The sequence below is a fragment of the Clavelina lepadiformis genome, chromosome 1, assembly GCF_947623445.1.
Source record: "Clavelina lepadiformis chromosome 1, kaClaLepa1.1, whole genome shotgun sequence".
Lineage (NCBI taxonomy): Eukaryota > Metazoa > Chordata > Ascidiacea > Aplousobranchia > Clavelinidae > Clavelina > Clavelina lepadiformis.
Genome location: NC_135240.1, coordinates 19126893 through 19144634, shown reverse-complemented (window position 1 = coordinate 19144634; position 17742 = coordinate 19126893). Strand labels below are relative to the sequence as shown.

The 17742-nt window shown below is 36.1% G+C and overlaps 1 protein-coding gene and 2 long non-coding RNA genes across 3 annotated transcripts; 2 read left to right on the top strand and 1 right to left on the bottom strand.

Annotated features, from left to right (window-relative positions):
• Nucleotides 1–4470: 4470 nt before the first annotated feature.
• On the top strand, nt 4471–6348 carry LOC143459959 (uncharacterized). The gene is made up of 3 exons (XR_013117813.1): nt 4471–5597; nt 5820–5946; nt 6097–6348. It is a non-coding gene; the product is annotated as an uncharacterized LOC143459959 (long non-coding RNA).
• Nucleotides 6349–7539: 1191 nt separating this feature from the next.
• On the top strand, nt 7540–11575 carry LOC143461699 (uncharacterized). The gene is made up of 6 exons (XM_076959531.1): nt 7540–7882; nt 8031–8201; nt 9737–9862; nt 10164–10278; nt 10880–11006; nt 11149–11575. The coding sequence occupies exons 1-6, from the start codon at nt 7669–7671 to the stop codon at nt 11350–11352; spliced, it is 957 nt and encodes a 318-aa protein (XP_076815646.1). The 5' UTR covers nt 7540–7668; the 3' UTR covers nt 11353–11575.
• Nucleotides 9128–17329, bottom strand: LOC143461708 (uncharacterized). The gene is made up of 2 exons (XR_013118072.1): nt 16185–17329; nt 9128–12863 (listed from the first exon to the last, which is right to left on the bottom strand). It is a non-coding gene; the product is annotated as an uncharacterized LOC143461708 (long non-coding RNA).
• Between the last annotated feature and the right edge of the window lie 413 nt (nt 17330–17742).

Here is a 17742-nt window from a genome sequence, read left to right as displayed (position 1 = left end):
AGTCTATCATCGCAGTATAAGATCAGACAACACTGTGCGGTTTAAAAATTTGCAAAATATTTTTGCAGGTTCGCAGGTTCACCGGGTTTATGGTTTATTTGTGGTTTGTAGTGCTGTCAAATTGTAATAAGCCGGCCTATGACTATAACCAGCCTATAGGTTGCCCGAGGCTACTCGTTTTACAGCAGACGCGGTGTAGGCTATAGCCTAGGAACTAAAACCAGTAATCAAACTGCCCAATTTACCTAAATTCTGAAAGCGTGGACGTCTGGGACGTATAACCTAGTATGCTGAATACAGCCGTTAGGGAAATGCCGTAATCATCTAGTCCCGGGCCTATAGTTTACTCATACATTCTGCAATTTGCATGCGATATCATGTTCAAATTTCCGCCATGATTTTGTGGCACCGAAGGGAACTGGCGAGCAAAGGTACACCAGGGGTGCGAGGTGCCGTGTTGGTGCTAGGCCCATGCCATTAATATTCCAGGGTGGCTATTATTTTTTACATATTAGAATATGGCCCCGATCTGAAGAAACAACCTTAAACAGGTATAAAAACATATTTTTTCAATATAAATTGCCGCTTTTCTTTTAAGTTACTCTCCGCTATCCGTATCAATTAATGAACTGAGTGTTTGGCTTTATTTAATAAAACACTTTAAACATTGTGCCAGACACTATAATGTTACACCTGGTTGGATCTATAGAAAAGTTGCTAGCCGACAGAAATGTATTAAGGTTATGACAAATATTAGTTCGTTGTGATATTAGTTGTGTGAAGTATTACACAACAACCATCTTCGCCATAAACACCTCGTAAACTGGCGGCTATTGTGACAATATGAGCGAGGACGATTGATGGTTGATAACTTAATTGTTTTACTTCTGCTTCGATGATATGAGTTCTCATTTCTCAAACTGCGTGACAATGCTGTTAGTTGCTTAAATTCTGTCTATGCATATTACTAAATGATAATGTTCCCATTTTATTTATTATATATCAGACACAAAGGCTTTCACCTTCGGGCAAAGCTTACTGAATGTTACATTGCGCAGAAGTAACCAGTGAAATCGATAACGTAAAGGGAAGATTGTAAACATTACAACAGTATTTATATGTGGCACACCAGTTCAAGCGAGGTAGTTTATCTGAACGTCATTAAGGAGAATTTAAGTTTGGTCAACAACTGAATTGCAAGATCCCAAAATAAAATTTCTGCACTTACAAAACAACCCATGACTCGTGACGTAACCGTCACAAGGTAGGGTTATAGTTAGTCTATAGCTTGTTGGAAAACGCTAAGCACATGCTATGGTAACGTAGTCTTTTTTTGGACTAAGAAAAGTCTTTGCACAACTTGAACTCGGCAGTCGGCAGGGATTCTTCGCCGTTTGAGCCCAGGTTACCGAGCTAGCCGTTGTGCAAGTTCCGATTGTTAGCCTTACTCGCATTTTTTATTTGTTTTTTTTTTCAGAGTCGTAACAAACTCATCAAACTATAGTGGCAAGTTAAATCATTTACCTTTTAAAACTCTAATCAAGTCAAGTCTTTTGGTAGAAGTGACTGGATTCAAGTCGGAGCCAATCAATATTCGAAGCCATCCAAACAGAATGCAAAAGTACCATTTCTGTTAACCAGAAACGTTCAGGATTGTAAAAAATTTGGCTCATTGGCCGTACCGTAGGCGCTCGTAGAGAATTGAATTCATTTCGTTGGTAGAGAATTGAATAAAAAAGCGAATCGAGTCAAGTCGTATTATTTCAAATGTTGCCTCGAGTAGGCCAGTGTAGAGGGGGTCAGACGGGCCATTTGGCCCAGGCTATCACTTTTAATGAGACCTATTATTTGAAAACCATATTCATCTTCACGCTTCGATAATGGAAGCATGTAGCACAAAATCAATCATTTATTTTTCGTCAAAAGCGCGGTTGGGACGAAAAATCATGTCAGTTGTTACTAACACGCGTCAATGAACGGGAAAAAGTGGCAAAGCCGAAAAGGCTTAAAATGTGCTCAAAAATAATTAAGGTAATAATTGCTAAACTCCTATAAGTATAGATTGCTAAAAGCGTACAATCTTATACTAGAATATGGCAAAAATCACCTATCACTTCTTTCCGTTACATAGGACCAAAGTCAGAATTACACCTAAGTGAATTTTTGGGCCTAAAAATACTTATTTCCTACTTTTTCATGCCAATTTTTATTTTAGTTTTGCATGTAACCTGAAAATTTGAAATGCGCCTACTGTTAGGGGAATTCCCAGGCTAAAAAGCAACACCAACTATGCTGCCTTCTGATTGGTCTAAACAGCTTTTTAAAGCCCTACGTAAGAGCCTACCAAAATAAGAGAAATCTTATTTTCTGACGCATACGCCTCCTGTTGATATAACAGCATAAGTAAAAGACGGTTAGACGTGAACCGTACGAGAAATAAAAGAAACACGATTACTGGTATAGGCTACCTTGACGCAAAACATGGTGCAATAACCAGTACGTAACACTCTTTAAGTTTGGGTAAACCAGACGAGAACAGGTAATTAAAATCTGAAAGATGAAGGTAATAAGATGAAGGTAATAAGTATATTGCGCAATATGTTTGCAACAAGCTAATAAATAAAATTCTACACAGGTTCATAATAATGGAAAGATGCATAGCGAATGCATTATGTAATCAGAATTTATGATGTTGATCACGTGATAATTTTGTAGCGACAAACAGTTGAAAGACTTATGATGTTTGTATATTTTTTTCGCCATAAACTGTGGGGAGCAAAGAGTATTGTACTAACCTCGTTCGATCAAAACGCCGAAGGCACTTGGCCTCAAAGATCTTTGTTTACCGGTTTTTATTATTTCGCCGTTAAACATGGCTCTTTCGTTTTGTATCACCGCAAGCTTCAGGTCTGGGTTAAGTCGCTTTCAAGTTTGAGATTGTTGCGGTGCTTTTCCAGTTTGCTATGCGTTGCCGTTTTGTATAGCTCCCATTTGTTTACATCGCGCTTGTGTTCTGGTTCTTATTTCTGTCTCAATATTTGTACGTCATGGGTTTGTGAGCATTGCCCAGGATGCCCTACGCCTCACGGACAAGACGTTTTTATTTTCAGAGGCCTTCATGAGAGGTATTTACAAGCTGGGCAGTTTCTTTCGGGTCATTACGTCAGTGTTTTTGCAAACATTCTGGCATATAAGTCCAGTGGTGGCCTTAGGTTGGGGGGGGGGGGGGGGGGGCTCGAGGCGACGTATGGCACGATTTAAGTTTGGAGGCTTCAAAATTACGGGATACGTGATAATCTATACTAAGGGTGGTCCAGGGGCTTGCTCCCCGGACAATATTGAATTTACATGGTCTAAAATGAATAAAATTTTGCTTTTCTTTCAAAAAAAAGCTGCCTGAGGTTTGTTTGTGTATTTCTTTTCAGTTGATAGCTTTCTAAAGTTTGCTTCTATGGCCCCAAAGATCTCACACCCTTCACACCTTTCTTTGTTACTATGGAGCGCCTTATACCTCAGATGTTTGCCAGCAGAACATACAGCTTTTTCTTGTCTTGACAATATGTCTAAATCACGTGAGCGTTTGAGAATGAAGCTTTATGAAATAAAGTTTACGGTAGGAGGGGACCAATTAGGAGCGTGAATCAATTATTGTTTGTGAAAAATATAACTGGGCGAGTGAATGGTATGTACGAGGTGATAGTTCTGGTAAGTAAACAAATGAACGTTTTCTCGGGCGCTAAATGTTTAGGGGTGCAAAAAGATTATACAGTGATATACATCACATGATATGACAACTTTTTAGCAAAAGCCAAAAATATGCGAAATTTTTCAATAAAAATAGACGTTTTCATTTATAGTTCCGATCCGAAGTTTCTTGTGTTGTAAAGATATAATACCTAGCTAATAATAAATCACTTGCATCTAACTCTAGAAACGTGACTATGGGTTACGCCTTTTACGGCGCCCTAATTTTCTGACACGACCCAGGGTTAGAGAAACACTGCACTATAACAATCTAGCATGAATGAAAATCGAAAATATAAGTTACCAAAGGCTATGAAACCTACGAAAGCTACATCCAAATTACCATCTATTGAGCAAGTAAATATGAGAGTACAGTTCATTTCGAGGCTTATTAAACAGATTTTTTTAAGGCGGAAAAGCAAATCAAAGATGTAAAGGTATATCTTGTTGCTATAATCACTATTTACATGCTGTAACAACGGTAACGGCATATGTTTGGCAGTAGGCTTATACCCTACCCTTTTTATTTTTTGTCAAAGGTAGCAATAAAATCACTTTATTGCAATTATCGGACTTGTATTCGCAAGATTACAGACTTATATCTTTGATTCCCACAGTGTTGCTTTTTACAGCTATATTTTATTTTTAAGCCGACGCTGATTTTTAAGTTTTTGCCCAAATCTATATCGTAATGTAACAACAGCTGGCTCTAGCCTAATTCTGAAATGTTTTGATGGAGTTCATAAAGCTGAACTTGGCAAATAGGCGTATGGGCATGAATGATTGGGCCCCACCAAAGCTTGTCGCCTTGTCTCCAACCCAGTCGGAAATTATACCAGATTATGTATGGCCAATTGATCACTTATGTCTGATTATAACAGATTATGTATGTAATATGTTTGTTCGTAAGAAAGAGTTACATAATCTTACATATATCCTAGTTTATCATAAACAGCCCATCGATGGTTCATGGTACCTTTCTAAACCTTGCCTCAAGTAAGAATTTCTTGCATAATGTTGGTATAAAAATCGAAATTTTTTATGTACGTTTTATCAAAAATATTGGATTGTTATTTACGTATCCTTTTACCAAACTTGAAAGACCTTATTTCTGCATGTCACTGAAAGCCTACCAGGTAATTGGAAACAATTAATTGTATATGGACTATAGATGATTACCAACATTGTAGGTGTGAAAATTGTATAATATGATAATGATCACACAGTAGGTACTGTATTGTAATGATAATTGTGGTAGTTCAATATTACAATAAGTGGCGATAAAATGCAAGGCGCAAGTAGAACAATTAACCGGTTAACTTAATTATAAATTATTATTATAAGATGGAATGTACATTTTCAAAATTTTATGTAAAAACGCAAAATTGTTCCTTTTGGAATCATTTGTAGTTATAAAACCTAACTCACTGCCACGCTTTCAACAGCTCGTACACAATATTCATTTTCAACATGGCGACCAAATCGCAAACCTTTATAGTTGTTCTCTTTACGCCGAAGAGTTTCTACGTCATCACTCTACCCATAGTTCTACCGATAAGGTTTTTCCCTTGACCAATCGCGTGGCATTGATTTATTTCGCGCTTTTTTTTACGAAATCTAGCCTCATGGGAATTCTTTGTCTTGAATTCCTGTCCTTAGATCTGATGAGCCCGTGAGGCCACATGTTTGCTAGTGATAGTTAGCGCTATTCTTATAGTGCTTGTTAGTTAACCCCTAGTTCTTTTGTGTTAGCCTAGCGCATCAGTTTAATCCCAGCCAATTTAGTATGAATTGGAAGTTGAAGAAAAAATTGGAAGTTATTTAGCTGCAATGTATTGTAGCCTATCAGTCAAGTGAGTACGTAGGCCTAAGTATTAATTGTTGTGTATGACTATACGCAGGTAATACAAATATTGTTTAGTTGGCATTACTGAGACATTTTTGTGAGGTTTTGTAATCTTGTAGCATGTAATTCGCTAATAGGAGAAACAAAACATCACGGAAATATCATTTTAACCTTTTTGTGTAAACTCATTTAGATTAACGAGACTTACCTGTTCCATTATTTTTATTAGGTTTGTATGAAAAGTGCTGTCGATTAGCGTATACTACGCAGCAGTGCTCAACCAGTGAGCCAGATGCTGAGGAATGTAACCAAAATGCAAGATCACTATCAAGTCTTGTACGAACTGATGATGAAAGGTAAATACTCTTCCATTTACTGTTATCATTGCTGAAAATTGCTGGCATTCATTCTTGGTTCGTGTGTGTTTATTGTAGATGTTTGAAAATGTGAAATTTTTTAGTCTATGTTAAACCTAATGTCAATGTTTAACACCAGTTTGTATTTAGTGGAGTCGGAGATTGGGATGGTGGGAGGGAAAAGAGGGCTGCAGCTGTGACAATATCCTAAAGACCAAAAGAGCCGCATTAAAGTGTCACATTTCTCACGTTTTGTCTGAGGACGATCGAATCTTGCAGCAGTGGGGAAGAAATACACACTCACCTATAAAGAATTCTTATTTTATCTTCGTTTCATTTTCTAATTTCCTGCGTTCTTGCTTTTGTCAAGTAAAACTTTCAATAAATATCATTTAAAACGTATACGTTGCATTAAGCCGCAAAAGATCGTAGCTATTAGTAATGTTACTGAAAGGGTTTTATGTCAGGTAAAGACTAGGCCCAGAGAAAAATATAAGATAATTTTTCTCAGGCTCTTGCATGGTTATATAAGGCTTATGATCGGTCGCCATACTTGGCCCAAGCATTGCCCATTGTCAAATTTCCTGACCTCTTTCTAACATATATCTCTGGCTGTTGAATGGCGGACGTACCTTGGGCCAACTTTGTTCCTAACATGTGCGGTAGATATCACATAGTAAGGCCAAAGATAAATTTCTGACTGGGAAGACACTACACCAGGGGTGGGCAACCTTTTTGAACCCGAGAGCTGCTTTGGTTGTTAAATTTTTACTGACGAGCCAAGTCATAAGAACTTATGACGTCATAAATAGTTTATGTCGTTTAAATGTTCCATATCTGCATTCCTCAATCGAAAAATATCATTAAATTTGGATAATTAACAACTTGTCATCAATGCTGGCCTAAATAAGGAAAAGAAAAAGAGAGAAACGTTCATAAATGGTACTCTTGGTAGCCTTTACAATTTTTTTGAAATTTTACGATTCGACTAGAAGAGCCACAAAAAACATGCCGGCGAGCCGCAGTTTGCCCACCCCTGCACTACACCATGTAAATTCGGCGATGCATCGCCTAAGCGCTAAACTCAATATAGACTACAGCACTGCGCAGAACGTAGAAGCTGGCCTCAGAGGTAGAAAGCCCTGGAGTTTGGATCAACCTTAAATTAAGTCTACGTTTTAATTTCAAAATGTTTGCACGATTATGGTTACATTTTTAAAACAATATTTAGAAAATGTACGATTTTACTGAGGACTACCTATAACTTTATCTGATCACAAAACGCCTAAGAAGGTAGCCTAATATCTACGAAAATAGCCGGTTGTTTTTAGCTGGCTATACGTCATATAACTTATACGATTCAGCAATATATCATACCTAAGAATAATTGAATATTTAAAAACTAAACTAAAAATGTTTTAGGTACCAGTATGATATCATTGCCATCTACCATTCTACCTGATGCGTCTATTGCATATTTAATAACTAATAAGTGATGACTTCAAACAACAAACACTGACGACGGCGGAAATGACTATCACTGCCGACAAGCGCTAATGACTATACTGAACTAGCGCGTCATTAGGAACTCATTCCAGAAATCATTAGATTTGTAAGTATGAACATTAGTGCTCTGAACTAATTTTCGGGAATAGGCTATACTGGAAGGTTTTTGCTGAACAATTTTACTGGGAAACTTAAGTGAGCTAGAGCAGTGTTCTGATGGGGCCTTTGGTTATGATTTATCTGAAGCTTTGCATCATCTTATTATCCTTTCGATTAGTGTCGTGTCTTACTGATCAGGAACTTGCAAGATTTCAATCACGCCATTTTGTTGAGCCATTCAGTAAGCTTCAAGGATACGTTAACGTTCAAAACAATTCGAAGTCGTCAGCATTTGTTATAAAAAGCAACGGCATACCGGATCATTTAACAGGTAACAAGAGATTACAAAACCGTTACTACGTTGGCATTGATAACTATAAACTTATATATAAGCTATATCGGTGTTACGTATATCGCGGCCTAATCACCAATAGCAATACTAAAACGAAAAAAAATTATATTTCGATTTTGTTTTTAAGGGAACGAAATTCGTGGAATAAAGGCGCAAAATTATTCCTTTCTGATTCCCAAACAACCGTCCGTTATGTTAAATACTGCGGATGGAGGTTGCCTTCCGCATGGAATTATTGCTGTGGCAATCAATGGTGTACCTATCATGAATCCTTTTACGCAAAATTGTTGCGATTCAGGTATTTCAATAATTTGGTAAAACTAAAAAAGCTGACAAATGTCCGAGAGTTTGTAGTAAGATATTTGTTCCCAAATAAATCCTGCGCCTAATTTATTTGTAAACCTACGTGCCCTGTTACATATTGGGCGATAGACTCTAAATGGAGTATGGTAACAGTCCATACTTTGGAGGTATCGTATATCTTATGAGTAAGACAATTTGTGATATACTCAGATACTTTGGCGTCAGATTTTGAAATTGAACTTTGAAATATGGGGATTCCCCTAATTCTTGACTTTGAAAAGCTGTTTCATAGGGTAGCGAATTAAAGTTGAATAGATATTCAATAATTCATGAACAATTACATAGTAGGCTACGTCAGTATGCTATAAGATTGATGACTTATCCCACCAATTTTAGGGCTTCTTTTTTCAATATAAACAGCCGTGCAGTAATTTACGACCTAGCCTACATTATTTTGATGCAATATGTTGCTAACAGTACTGCGGTTTCGCGATTTGCAAGTGGGGATTAACATGCGTTATTGACCATGATACCATCCGCGTGACGTGGGATATAAAAAAGATCGTTGCGAGCACTGTAAATGCAGTTGCAAGACGTACCAACGTAATTCTAGATACTTTGCGCCGATTTACGTCATGCTCTACAACACTCCTGACATCACTATTTGCATTAAATGTTTATTGATAACTAGCCATATGTTGGTAAAGATATCCAAAAAGAAATAATTTATTGAAAAGTTGTATTGTCGGAAATTACGAAACGTGATTCTAATGGCATAGTGTACTAATATAGTTTTTAATTTGTGGCCGTCTGCTATGGTTGCGAAATGCTGATATGAAATGATGTAGGCTATATCTGACTATACATGATGTTGCACGCTGCGTACACACATGTTATCAGTAGAACGGCGGACAAATGAAAAACTGACGAAAACTTTATTACCAGTACTGCATATAATGCAAACTTAATCGCAAAATAATAAACTACCGTGTGGTTAAAAACACAAACGCTTGTAAAGGAAGGTAGGCATAATCAACGAAAGAATGTATACTGTACATTCTATGTAAACATAGATCAAACGAGTAAACGAAAAGTAAAATTGTATAATGGCGTGACCCGGCCGCCACATATTTATGATGAATGAATTGTGCTGTATGATGTTGTGCACAACAGAAGTGCGCTTAATTCAAGTCTCATCGTATAGGGCTAGGCTATCGCGCATAGCCATGCGTTACCGATATGCCAATTTTCAAAAAGCGGATTAAACAGAGTGAAAATAACGATAGAGTCAGACTAAATTGATGAAAACCAAGCTAAATGTATTTTGTTAAGAGCGCATTGCAACGGCGCAGCTTGAACGTATTTAAGATTTTCGGATATTTCATTGCAAATAAAAAAAGACTATAACTTTTTGGCAAACTTTAAGTTTTCATTTCATTAATAACCTGGGTTTCTCGTATGTAACAAAAAGCAGTGTGTACCGCGCATACCCATATTTGGCGTCTACGCTCAGATGTTCAATTTTTATAGGTGTTGCTGTAACCGATGAAGCGGACATTTGTTGGGGTCTCATTGACGCCGATGGAAAATATTTTTATTCTACCCCTCCTTTTTGTTTGCAGAAAATAATTTGCCATTCTCCTGATATCATTATTGGTAAGTAAGAAAAATATAACTTTTTAAATACCTGTTCTGCTGAACATTTAATTTTGAGAATTAATCTTTAATAATCGCTATAAATGGTTGTACGAATTATTTTTGTAATGAAAATATGCAATATGCATTTTTTTAGTTAGTCTACCTTATTATGCAAGCATCTATTTCTCATAAAGTTTAGGCTACCCGGTACCGAAAGAAAGACTTAAAGATAAGCCTAAGATAGCAGTTAATTTATTGCTCTACCAATACTATAACAATTACAAGGGATAATATTAAATTATACTGGTTAATATTGAAGGTGTTGCGCTTGATGGATTTCCAATTTACGGACCTTACGACGAAACTGGTCGAAAATTAACGTCTGCAGATCTAGATGAATGCCACGGCACATACGATAGACGTCACAATTATAGGTTTATCTTAATTTTAGAATTCGTTTGAAAATTAATGTAAAAAACACTATGCCTAAGAAAGGAACTAAATAGTCTATGGCTATGCAGTCAAGGGTGGCGATGGCGCTAAACGTCAATCGCTATTGGGCTGACAGCGTAAAACATTGTCAAGTGCTGACAAACAAAGAGCTAATCCCCGAAAGCTAGCCAAGTTATTGCATAGCGACAAATTTGTGCTATCACGTTTGTATTGTGACATTCATATTTCAAACATAATCTTCAATTGCTCTTCATTCAAGCAATATGTTTCACAACTAATTTTTTTGAGGTAGGCCTACAGTATTTTCTGGTCACAAAACTGTTAAGCGCTGACTAGAGATCATTCAAAAGTTGCATTTCGACTATGTGGCGCCGCCCTTAATATAAAGAAACACCAAAAGTAGAATTCCTAACATAAATGAAATTTGCAAACAAGAAAATATTAATTTATAATTTTTCAAACAGGAATACGGATAACCAGTACAGAATTAAGGACTACATTTGTTACAAAAACTTTACCCTTCTCCATTGTACATAAACTAACGAATTCATTTCTTCAATTGGTGATTGCTTTATCTCATAGGTACCATCTCACGACCGATTACCCTTACATGATTGGCTGTTTCAGGGGACTTCCTCTTCCAAATCAAGTCTCAGAAGATTGCGCATGCCCTAGTCTTAGTAGTACTTGTCCAACCTTTGCAGAGAAGGCAAGTTGAAATTTTCACCTGGTAACCAATCACCACTCGTTATACTTGACATTAAGTAGGCTAACTGGTTTTGTTTTATCATAGTTTGAATCGAGAAACTTTACGTTTTCTCATAATAAAACGATCTTCATGCCTTGTGCAGAGTGCGATGGCCGATGATTTCCAAAATGGATCGACAACTACTATCACAAGAAATACAGTACTAAACGCTACTTTGCATTGTTGCACAAGTGAAATCAACTGCGACTACATATACAACAAAGCGGCAATATTAACTTGTCCAATGTTGCTGTATTTATTGCTTTGCTGTTTACTAAGTTGCACTATAAGTCTTTGTGGCTTCTAAAACGACAACTTTTAGAGCATCATTAATTGGTAACCGAATTGTGCATACGTTTCTCAGACTTAAATTCATGAACAGATTACATATAAACTAAGCTAAATAACATAAGCTTTTGCTTTTGACTTTACTCAAATATGCAAATTTGTTACAAATTTTTGCGTGGACTACAGCATTTTGTTTTTCAAAAATTTCTGCAAGGAAAATATTTAATTCACTAATAATTATTTGGAATGTTGTGAAAGCATGACTGACTCGCTTCAAAACGTTAATCGGTTCCCCTGTTTAAAGGGTCTCATACAAACAGTTTAGCGTGTTTGAAATTAAACTTTTATGTTGTTGAAATTGTCATATAGCAACACTTTGTCGAACATACACTAAAATGCATAAAAACAAGACGGAAACGAACCTCAAATAATTATGTTTAAATATCATCCATTATGTTTGCAAAAAAAGAAATCAAAAAAATGTCACCCTATTCAGTGGCAATAGAGCTTCAATATAACTGAGGTGCAGAGTAAGTTTGTATGCATAATTAATAAGATAACATATCTCGATTTGCAACATTCTACTTATTTGCATAGATGGCTGTCAGATAGTACTGTACATAAAAACTGGAATATTTTACAATGACAATAAACAATACATATTAACATGTTTTGCATAGGTTGCAGGCAAGTAACAGCATAAAACTAAATGTTATTAAAGTTTAGCTATCCCGGTTTTACTAAATTCACAGAGTGTTATCATTACACTGCAAACTGGACTGCACCCATTTTCCACAGTAAAATGTAATGTTCTTGAGCAAGCAACATCAATCCACATTGATATTTTCACGATTTTAACAGCACAAAACCTTTGCATAATGTTTACCTGGACACATTTTGTAGCATGTTTGAAAACACTGCCAATAAAATGCATATTAAAACCAGAACGAAAACCCTCTTCTGCACAGTTGTAGCACATATCAATTAATGAGCCTGGATTAAGATTTCCAGATCTATCAACATGTAAGTAGGAGATTTGGTAACTTGTGCAGAACAACTTGCAATTAGATGGAGGATCTGACAGCTGATGATGTTTCGGCACATTAATGCCACCATAATATAAAGCAGGAGCTGTTAACCTTTCTAATTTTTTGTAGACAGCATCCAAGGACAAAGCATATGGTTGCAAACTATCTTCCAAATTCGCAACCATTACCATTTGCTTGTTTAGAATATTAGTTATTTCAACTTTCCCAATCAGAACGGAATCTTTCACACCCACAAGAGCATAAGATATTTGAAATGGAATCTGAAGCAAATTTAGAACTTGACTATTATTCCAATGCGAACTTGTAATCTCAGACAAGTCCCTTGTGTTGATGTTTAACTTAAAACTTTCAGGGAAATATTCAATATCCATATTTTTCATTTCAAAAATTAGTTTTTCACTAGAAACTTGAAGTAGGCATGAAAGTATCCAGCTTCTTGAAAGCTCAATGTATTTGATCCATGTTGATGGCATAACTATACCTGCATAAGAAAATATCCAGTAACTTAAGTAGTGGTACACATAGAAAAACTAAGATACTCGAGGCAAACTACGTCAGTATATCTATCAGTACAGCAATATAGCTGTATTTAACAGCACAACACACAATTTCTGTGCAACGCAATCATTTGTTTCCATAGTAATTGCACCCACCCGGAATCCTACTCAACGTAATTGCACCCACACGAAATTAAACCTAACACGAGATTGCACTCACATGAGATTGCACCCACACAGAATTACACATGTTTGGGCATTCGTACCGCACCAAACAAGTATGAATACCGTAATACATAACACAAGTAAATATGTACCTTAGTATATAGAGTGTATGCGACTATATTTAAACACAGACTCAGTAATCCAAAAAATGGCATTAAGTGCCAAATGACTCAACAGTAAAAGTCTGAGTATTAGATTGGAAAGAGCTTAGTTTAAGTGGGCAAGTGGGGATGTCTGTGTCCAGGTGCGCCAAATTTGGTCAAAATTTTTTTATATAAGAACTGTCAAGAATAGACCGTTGGGCCTATGTAATGCTGCTCGCACAAACATAGTAGGAAGTGCATTACTGCGCCATGCCAATCACAAACATAATTTTGGGGGCCATTGACATTTTCACATCTTTATTCCTTTTCGTTCATCGCATTTTATTGTGGGCGATTACTTATCGGTTATATGATCTAAGAAAACTTATTTAATAGGTGAGTTATGTGACGTTACAAAATTGTTCTAAACAACGTTTTAAAATTGTACGCCATAAATTTTCAGCTATTATTGTAAGTATAAATATGGAACATATTTCATATGAAGTAATTTTTGAGACGTAAAAACCTAAATTATGCTTTGCACATTTCAGATGGTCAAACTTGGGAACTAAGCGAATTCCATTATAGTTTGCTCCTTTGGTGTTTGTTTATCTCCTTTACCTTGACAGTTGGTGGCGCAAATACCCCCTCAGTCCCCAGGCACTTAAAACCCTACGTACGTCTCTGATTCTGCATGGATGCAACTATGTTGGGTGCAATCTGATGTTGCCACCTAATCATTTATTACAAAGAGGTGATCGCATTACTATGCAGAATCTCTGTTATGAACCCAATTTCATGAAAAATGTACGGATTTACCAGCTGGTCTGGGGCAACCAAACAGGACAAAAGGCAAAAATTTCAATATCTCTAACCAAGGTGGCATCAAACCAAAGAATAGTTGTCAGTAAGTAGACGAGGGAAAGGATTTTTATTAACTTACAGAGTTTTTGTGTATAAGATCACCATGATTACAGTAACACCTCAATTCTGTTCTTTGGCTTTAAAATGTCTGTATAATAAAAAAACTCATAAATAAAAATTGGTTGAAAAATGTTTCCAAAAACCACAGCAAATAACAATTTTCCAAAATAAAATTGGTTTAGCAAGAAAACATATATGATATGTAACCTTTTGTACTGCATGTCGTGTTGACTTTAAATAAACGGGTCAATACACAGAGCTGGGCAACCGCTCTTTAAAAAGTGATTGTTGCAAACTGTCGACTGTTTGTTGAATTAGTAATTGTAAATAGATGGTAGTGGTGGCCTAGCCAACACGATTTAGATGAAATGCGACTCCGCAGGAAGACAATTATTTGCAGATAATGTATATTTTTAGCATAGAAATATTACAGGTGACAACACATGCACTCTAATAACACAGTTGTGTTTTTACTGCTATTTGTACTAGACAAGACTAAAGCTAATGGCCAAGACTGAGCTCAGGGAACTGTAGCTTCTTAGCATCTACCTTCACCAGTATAAACACACCAACTGTATGTTAGGTTAGGTATAAATAAGGCAAGTTATTCTGTACACACTCAAGTAGATCTACGCTACAACCATATCTATTTCTTACCATCCACAGAAAATGTGCTATACTCATGTTTGATCCAAACACCTTAGTCATGCATATAGTTTTCACATTCTGACATCCCAATTAATTAGCAATGAATTTGCAATTTTTGTTACAAATTTTGAGCAGTAAATGCTCAACCACTAAACACTTTCAAAACCTACTACAGTCAAATCCGGTTAATTGCATTCTGGATAATCGCATAATTCGTTTTATCGCATAAAGAGTGCAAGTCCCAAACCATAGTCTATCATTTGTAAAGACAATACTTCGGTTTATCGCATAGCGGTTTATTGCATAATCCGCTTAATTGAATAAAAATGAAGGTGATTTATTCGATTATTCAAAAGTTTTTAAAAGATAAAATTGAAAACAACATGCACTGTGAGCGCACACGCAATGCGTAAGCCTTGCGACTTGTACTGCGCTTTATTACGAAACAATCAAACAGACAATGCCAAATTTAAGCATTAACACGTGGCTGTCAATACGCAGACATCAACATTCGCACTGTTTTAGTTTCATTTAAGCATTGCGTTAAGATGATGCCGTAATATGTGAAGAAGTTTTACGAAACAAACAAGTTGAAAAAGATGACAACAATAAAGAAAGCTCTGCTGACGCAATCGCTGTGACAACACCAAAAAATGAAGAAGTTCTGCATGCACTTGATACAATTCTGTTTGTGACGACTACAGTTTGAAGGGGCGGACATGGCCAAATTTGTTCGTTTAGAAACACAAATGCAAGAAAGCATGTTTTGCGTGTTTGAATGAATGGATGATCGCAATACACAATAAACGTTAGTGTTTTGCGTGTTGACGTCTTTACACGTGATCAGCTTCGCACGTCAAGTAAGACAATAAGTGGAACTTGCACTTTCGCATTAACGCATAATTCGTTTAATCGCACAAAAAGGCTTGGCAAATTGACTATGCAATTAACCGGATTCGACTGTATGATAAACTTAATGACAAGCTCTATTATGAGATTTAAGGTCAACTTTTTTGGCTTGTCCATCACTTTAGTTTTTGATGAAATGAAATGTGTTTGCAGTTAATGATAAAGACTTGCATGTTAAAAATGTGGGAAAAAACTGTTTTGTAAAATAATATATGATACTACTGGTAATACACATGCCTATAGTACAAAATCTGTACTGTTAAAATTGCAGTAATACGCTAGGAATCAAGTATATACACATATCGCAAATTAGGCTACCCTATACTCTATGCTCACAACTTAACCTTTAAAATATTGGGTGTAGTATACAAGTGCACAACCACAGGATACTTTTGTAAACCAAACCCTAGCTACTCAAATTGTGACGTCATCTGGTTGTGCACTTGAATACCAGACAAAAATTTTGAGCTTTATTATGGTAGCCTAGATGGTAGTTGATCAAATACGATATCCTACCTGAATATCCCACACTGGAATAATCCAAGTGCTTCACGTTGATATATCCCGAAAAAGCATTAGTTTTAAAAACACAATTCATATTGCCTTCTTGACATCCAGTTAGAATAGTCCTAAAAGGCTTGAGTTTTGCTACTTTTTTTTAAGGCAAAGGGACATTGAACATTCGAAGTAGGGTGCTTTGCAGAAACTTAGATAAACTTAATTCCAGATGGTGCTAGGCCTGCAGGAAAGTTAAAAAAGGCTGTCACTATTTCATCATAAAAAATAGGGCAACACTAGTTTTAGAAAATAGCAAACTGAGGAAATACAGTGCAGAAAATTGACACTAAAAGTAGGAAACTAGGAAATGTAAGAAACCAAGGAAATATCTCCAACTCTAATTTCAGCAAACTATAGTAGCCCATATAAAGGAAATCCAGTAACGGCGGGCACAAGATGTAGGAAATCGTAGAAGTGCGTCGTGAATCCTTTAACATAAGAAACCATTATGAACGTGCAAGAAATCGTGTTAAGTAGGATCTTATAATGTAGGAAATCACTTTAAACTTGCAAGGAAAAATAAGAAATCGAAAAACATGTCAGCTAGGACTTCATAATGTAGGAAATTGTTCTGATTTTGCAAGGAAACGTTGGCAGAGTTGGGCAATCCCTCTTTTAAAAAAATGTCGCTCTCAAGATCGCTTCTTAAAGGAGTGCGCCCAGCTCTGAACGTCAAGAAATCGAAAAAGGCAGCACCTATTTCATCGGCTACCGGTTACTGAATTTGGAAAAAGCTATATACTTACTTTACGCAATTGGTAGCCTATTCTCCTATTTTGGTAACAATTTGTATCATTACTATCTTGCATGTTTTAAACTGTATTCAGAAAGACATGAAGGCGAATTTACAAAAAATTAATATATGCTAAAGTTAAAAGTAATGAGAGTGACTATTTTACTGGTAATTGAAATAAACGCTAAATTTTAAAGAAAAAAATAGGCCTATGACATTTTTTCCGAAGAAAATTAAATTAAAACTAACCTACTCCAAATCAAACTCTCATCTCTCGTGAATAAAGTTTATCAAAGATCGACATCGACCAAAAAAATAAAAAAGTCAAACATTAGCAAGATTCGAACGCTACTTCCTTTCAAAAAGGTAGAGTCTATTACTCTATTTTAATGCTGTCGGTTCTCAAATTTGGAAAAAGCTACCCTACTCCCTAGAAAAGCGGGCGAACAAAAGCTGGCGAACAAAAATTTTAATAACATGTTAATAATCCTGTTCGCTGGTCCAAGTACTTGTACACCACCAAACCTTGTCAGTTTACAGTTAAATATAAATAAGAAGACTGTACCAAAACAAAACTACCACTATTGTTAGGGAATACAACCACCACTAACGATTAAGTGAAAATATTTAAGAATTTGTTTCTTATGGGCACATATTATTCGCCTTCAAAAATTACTGAGATTACCTTATCTTAACAAACCATAAGGAATTGTTTGGAAGTTAGAGCCAATCTACTTTTGTATGGGCCTACTTACTATAAAATATGGTCAACCTTCGCCTTTT

Bases quoted from the DNA above. Each gene is read 5' to 3' on its own strand.
- LOC143461699 (XM_076959531.1), top strand. From the start codon at position 7,669: ATGGGGCCTTTGGTTATGATTTATCTGAAGCTTTGCATCATCTTATTA. The intron at 7,883-8,030 runs GTAACAAGAGAT...TTTGTTTTTAAG, and splicing joins CATACCGGATCATTTAACAG to GGAACGAAATTCGTGGAATA. The intron at 9,863-10,163 runs GTAAGTAAGAAA...TTAATATTGAAG, and splicing joins TTCTCCTGATATCATTATTG to GTGTTGCGCTTGATGGATTT.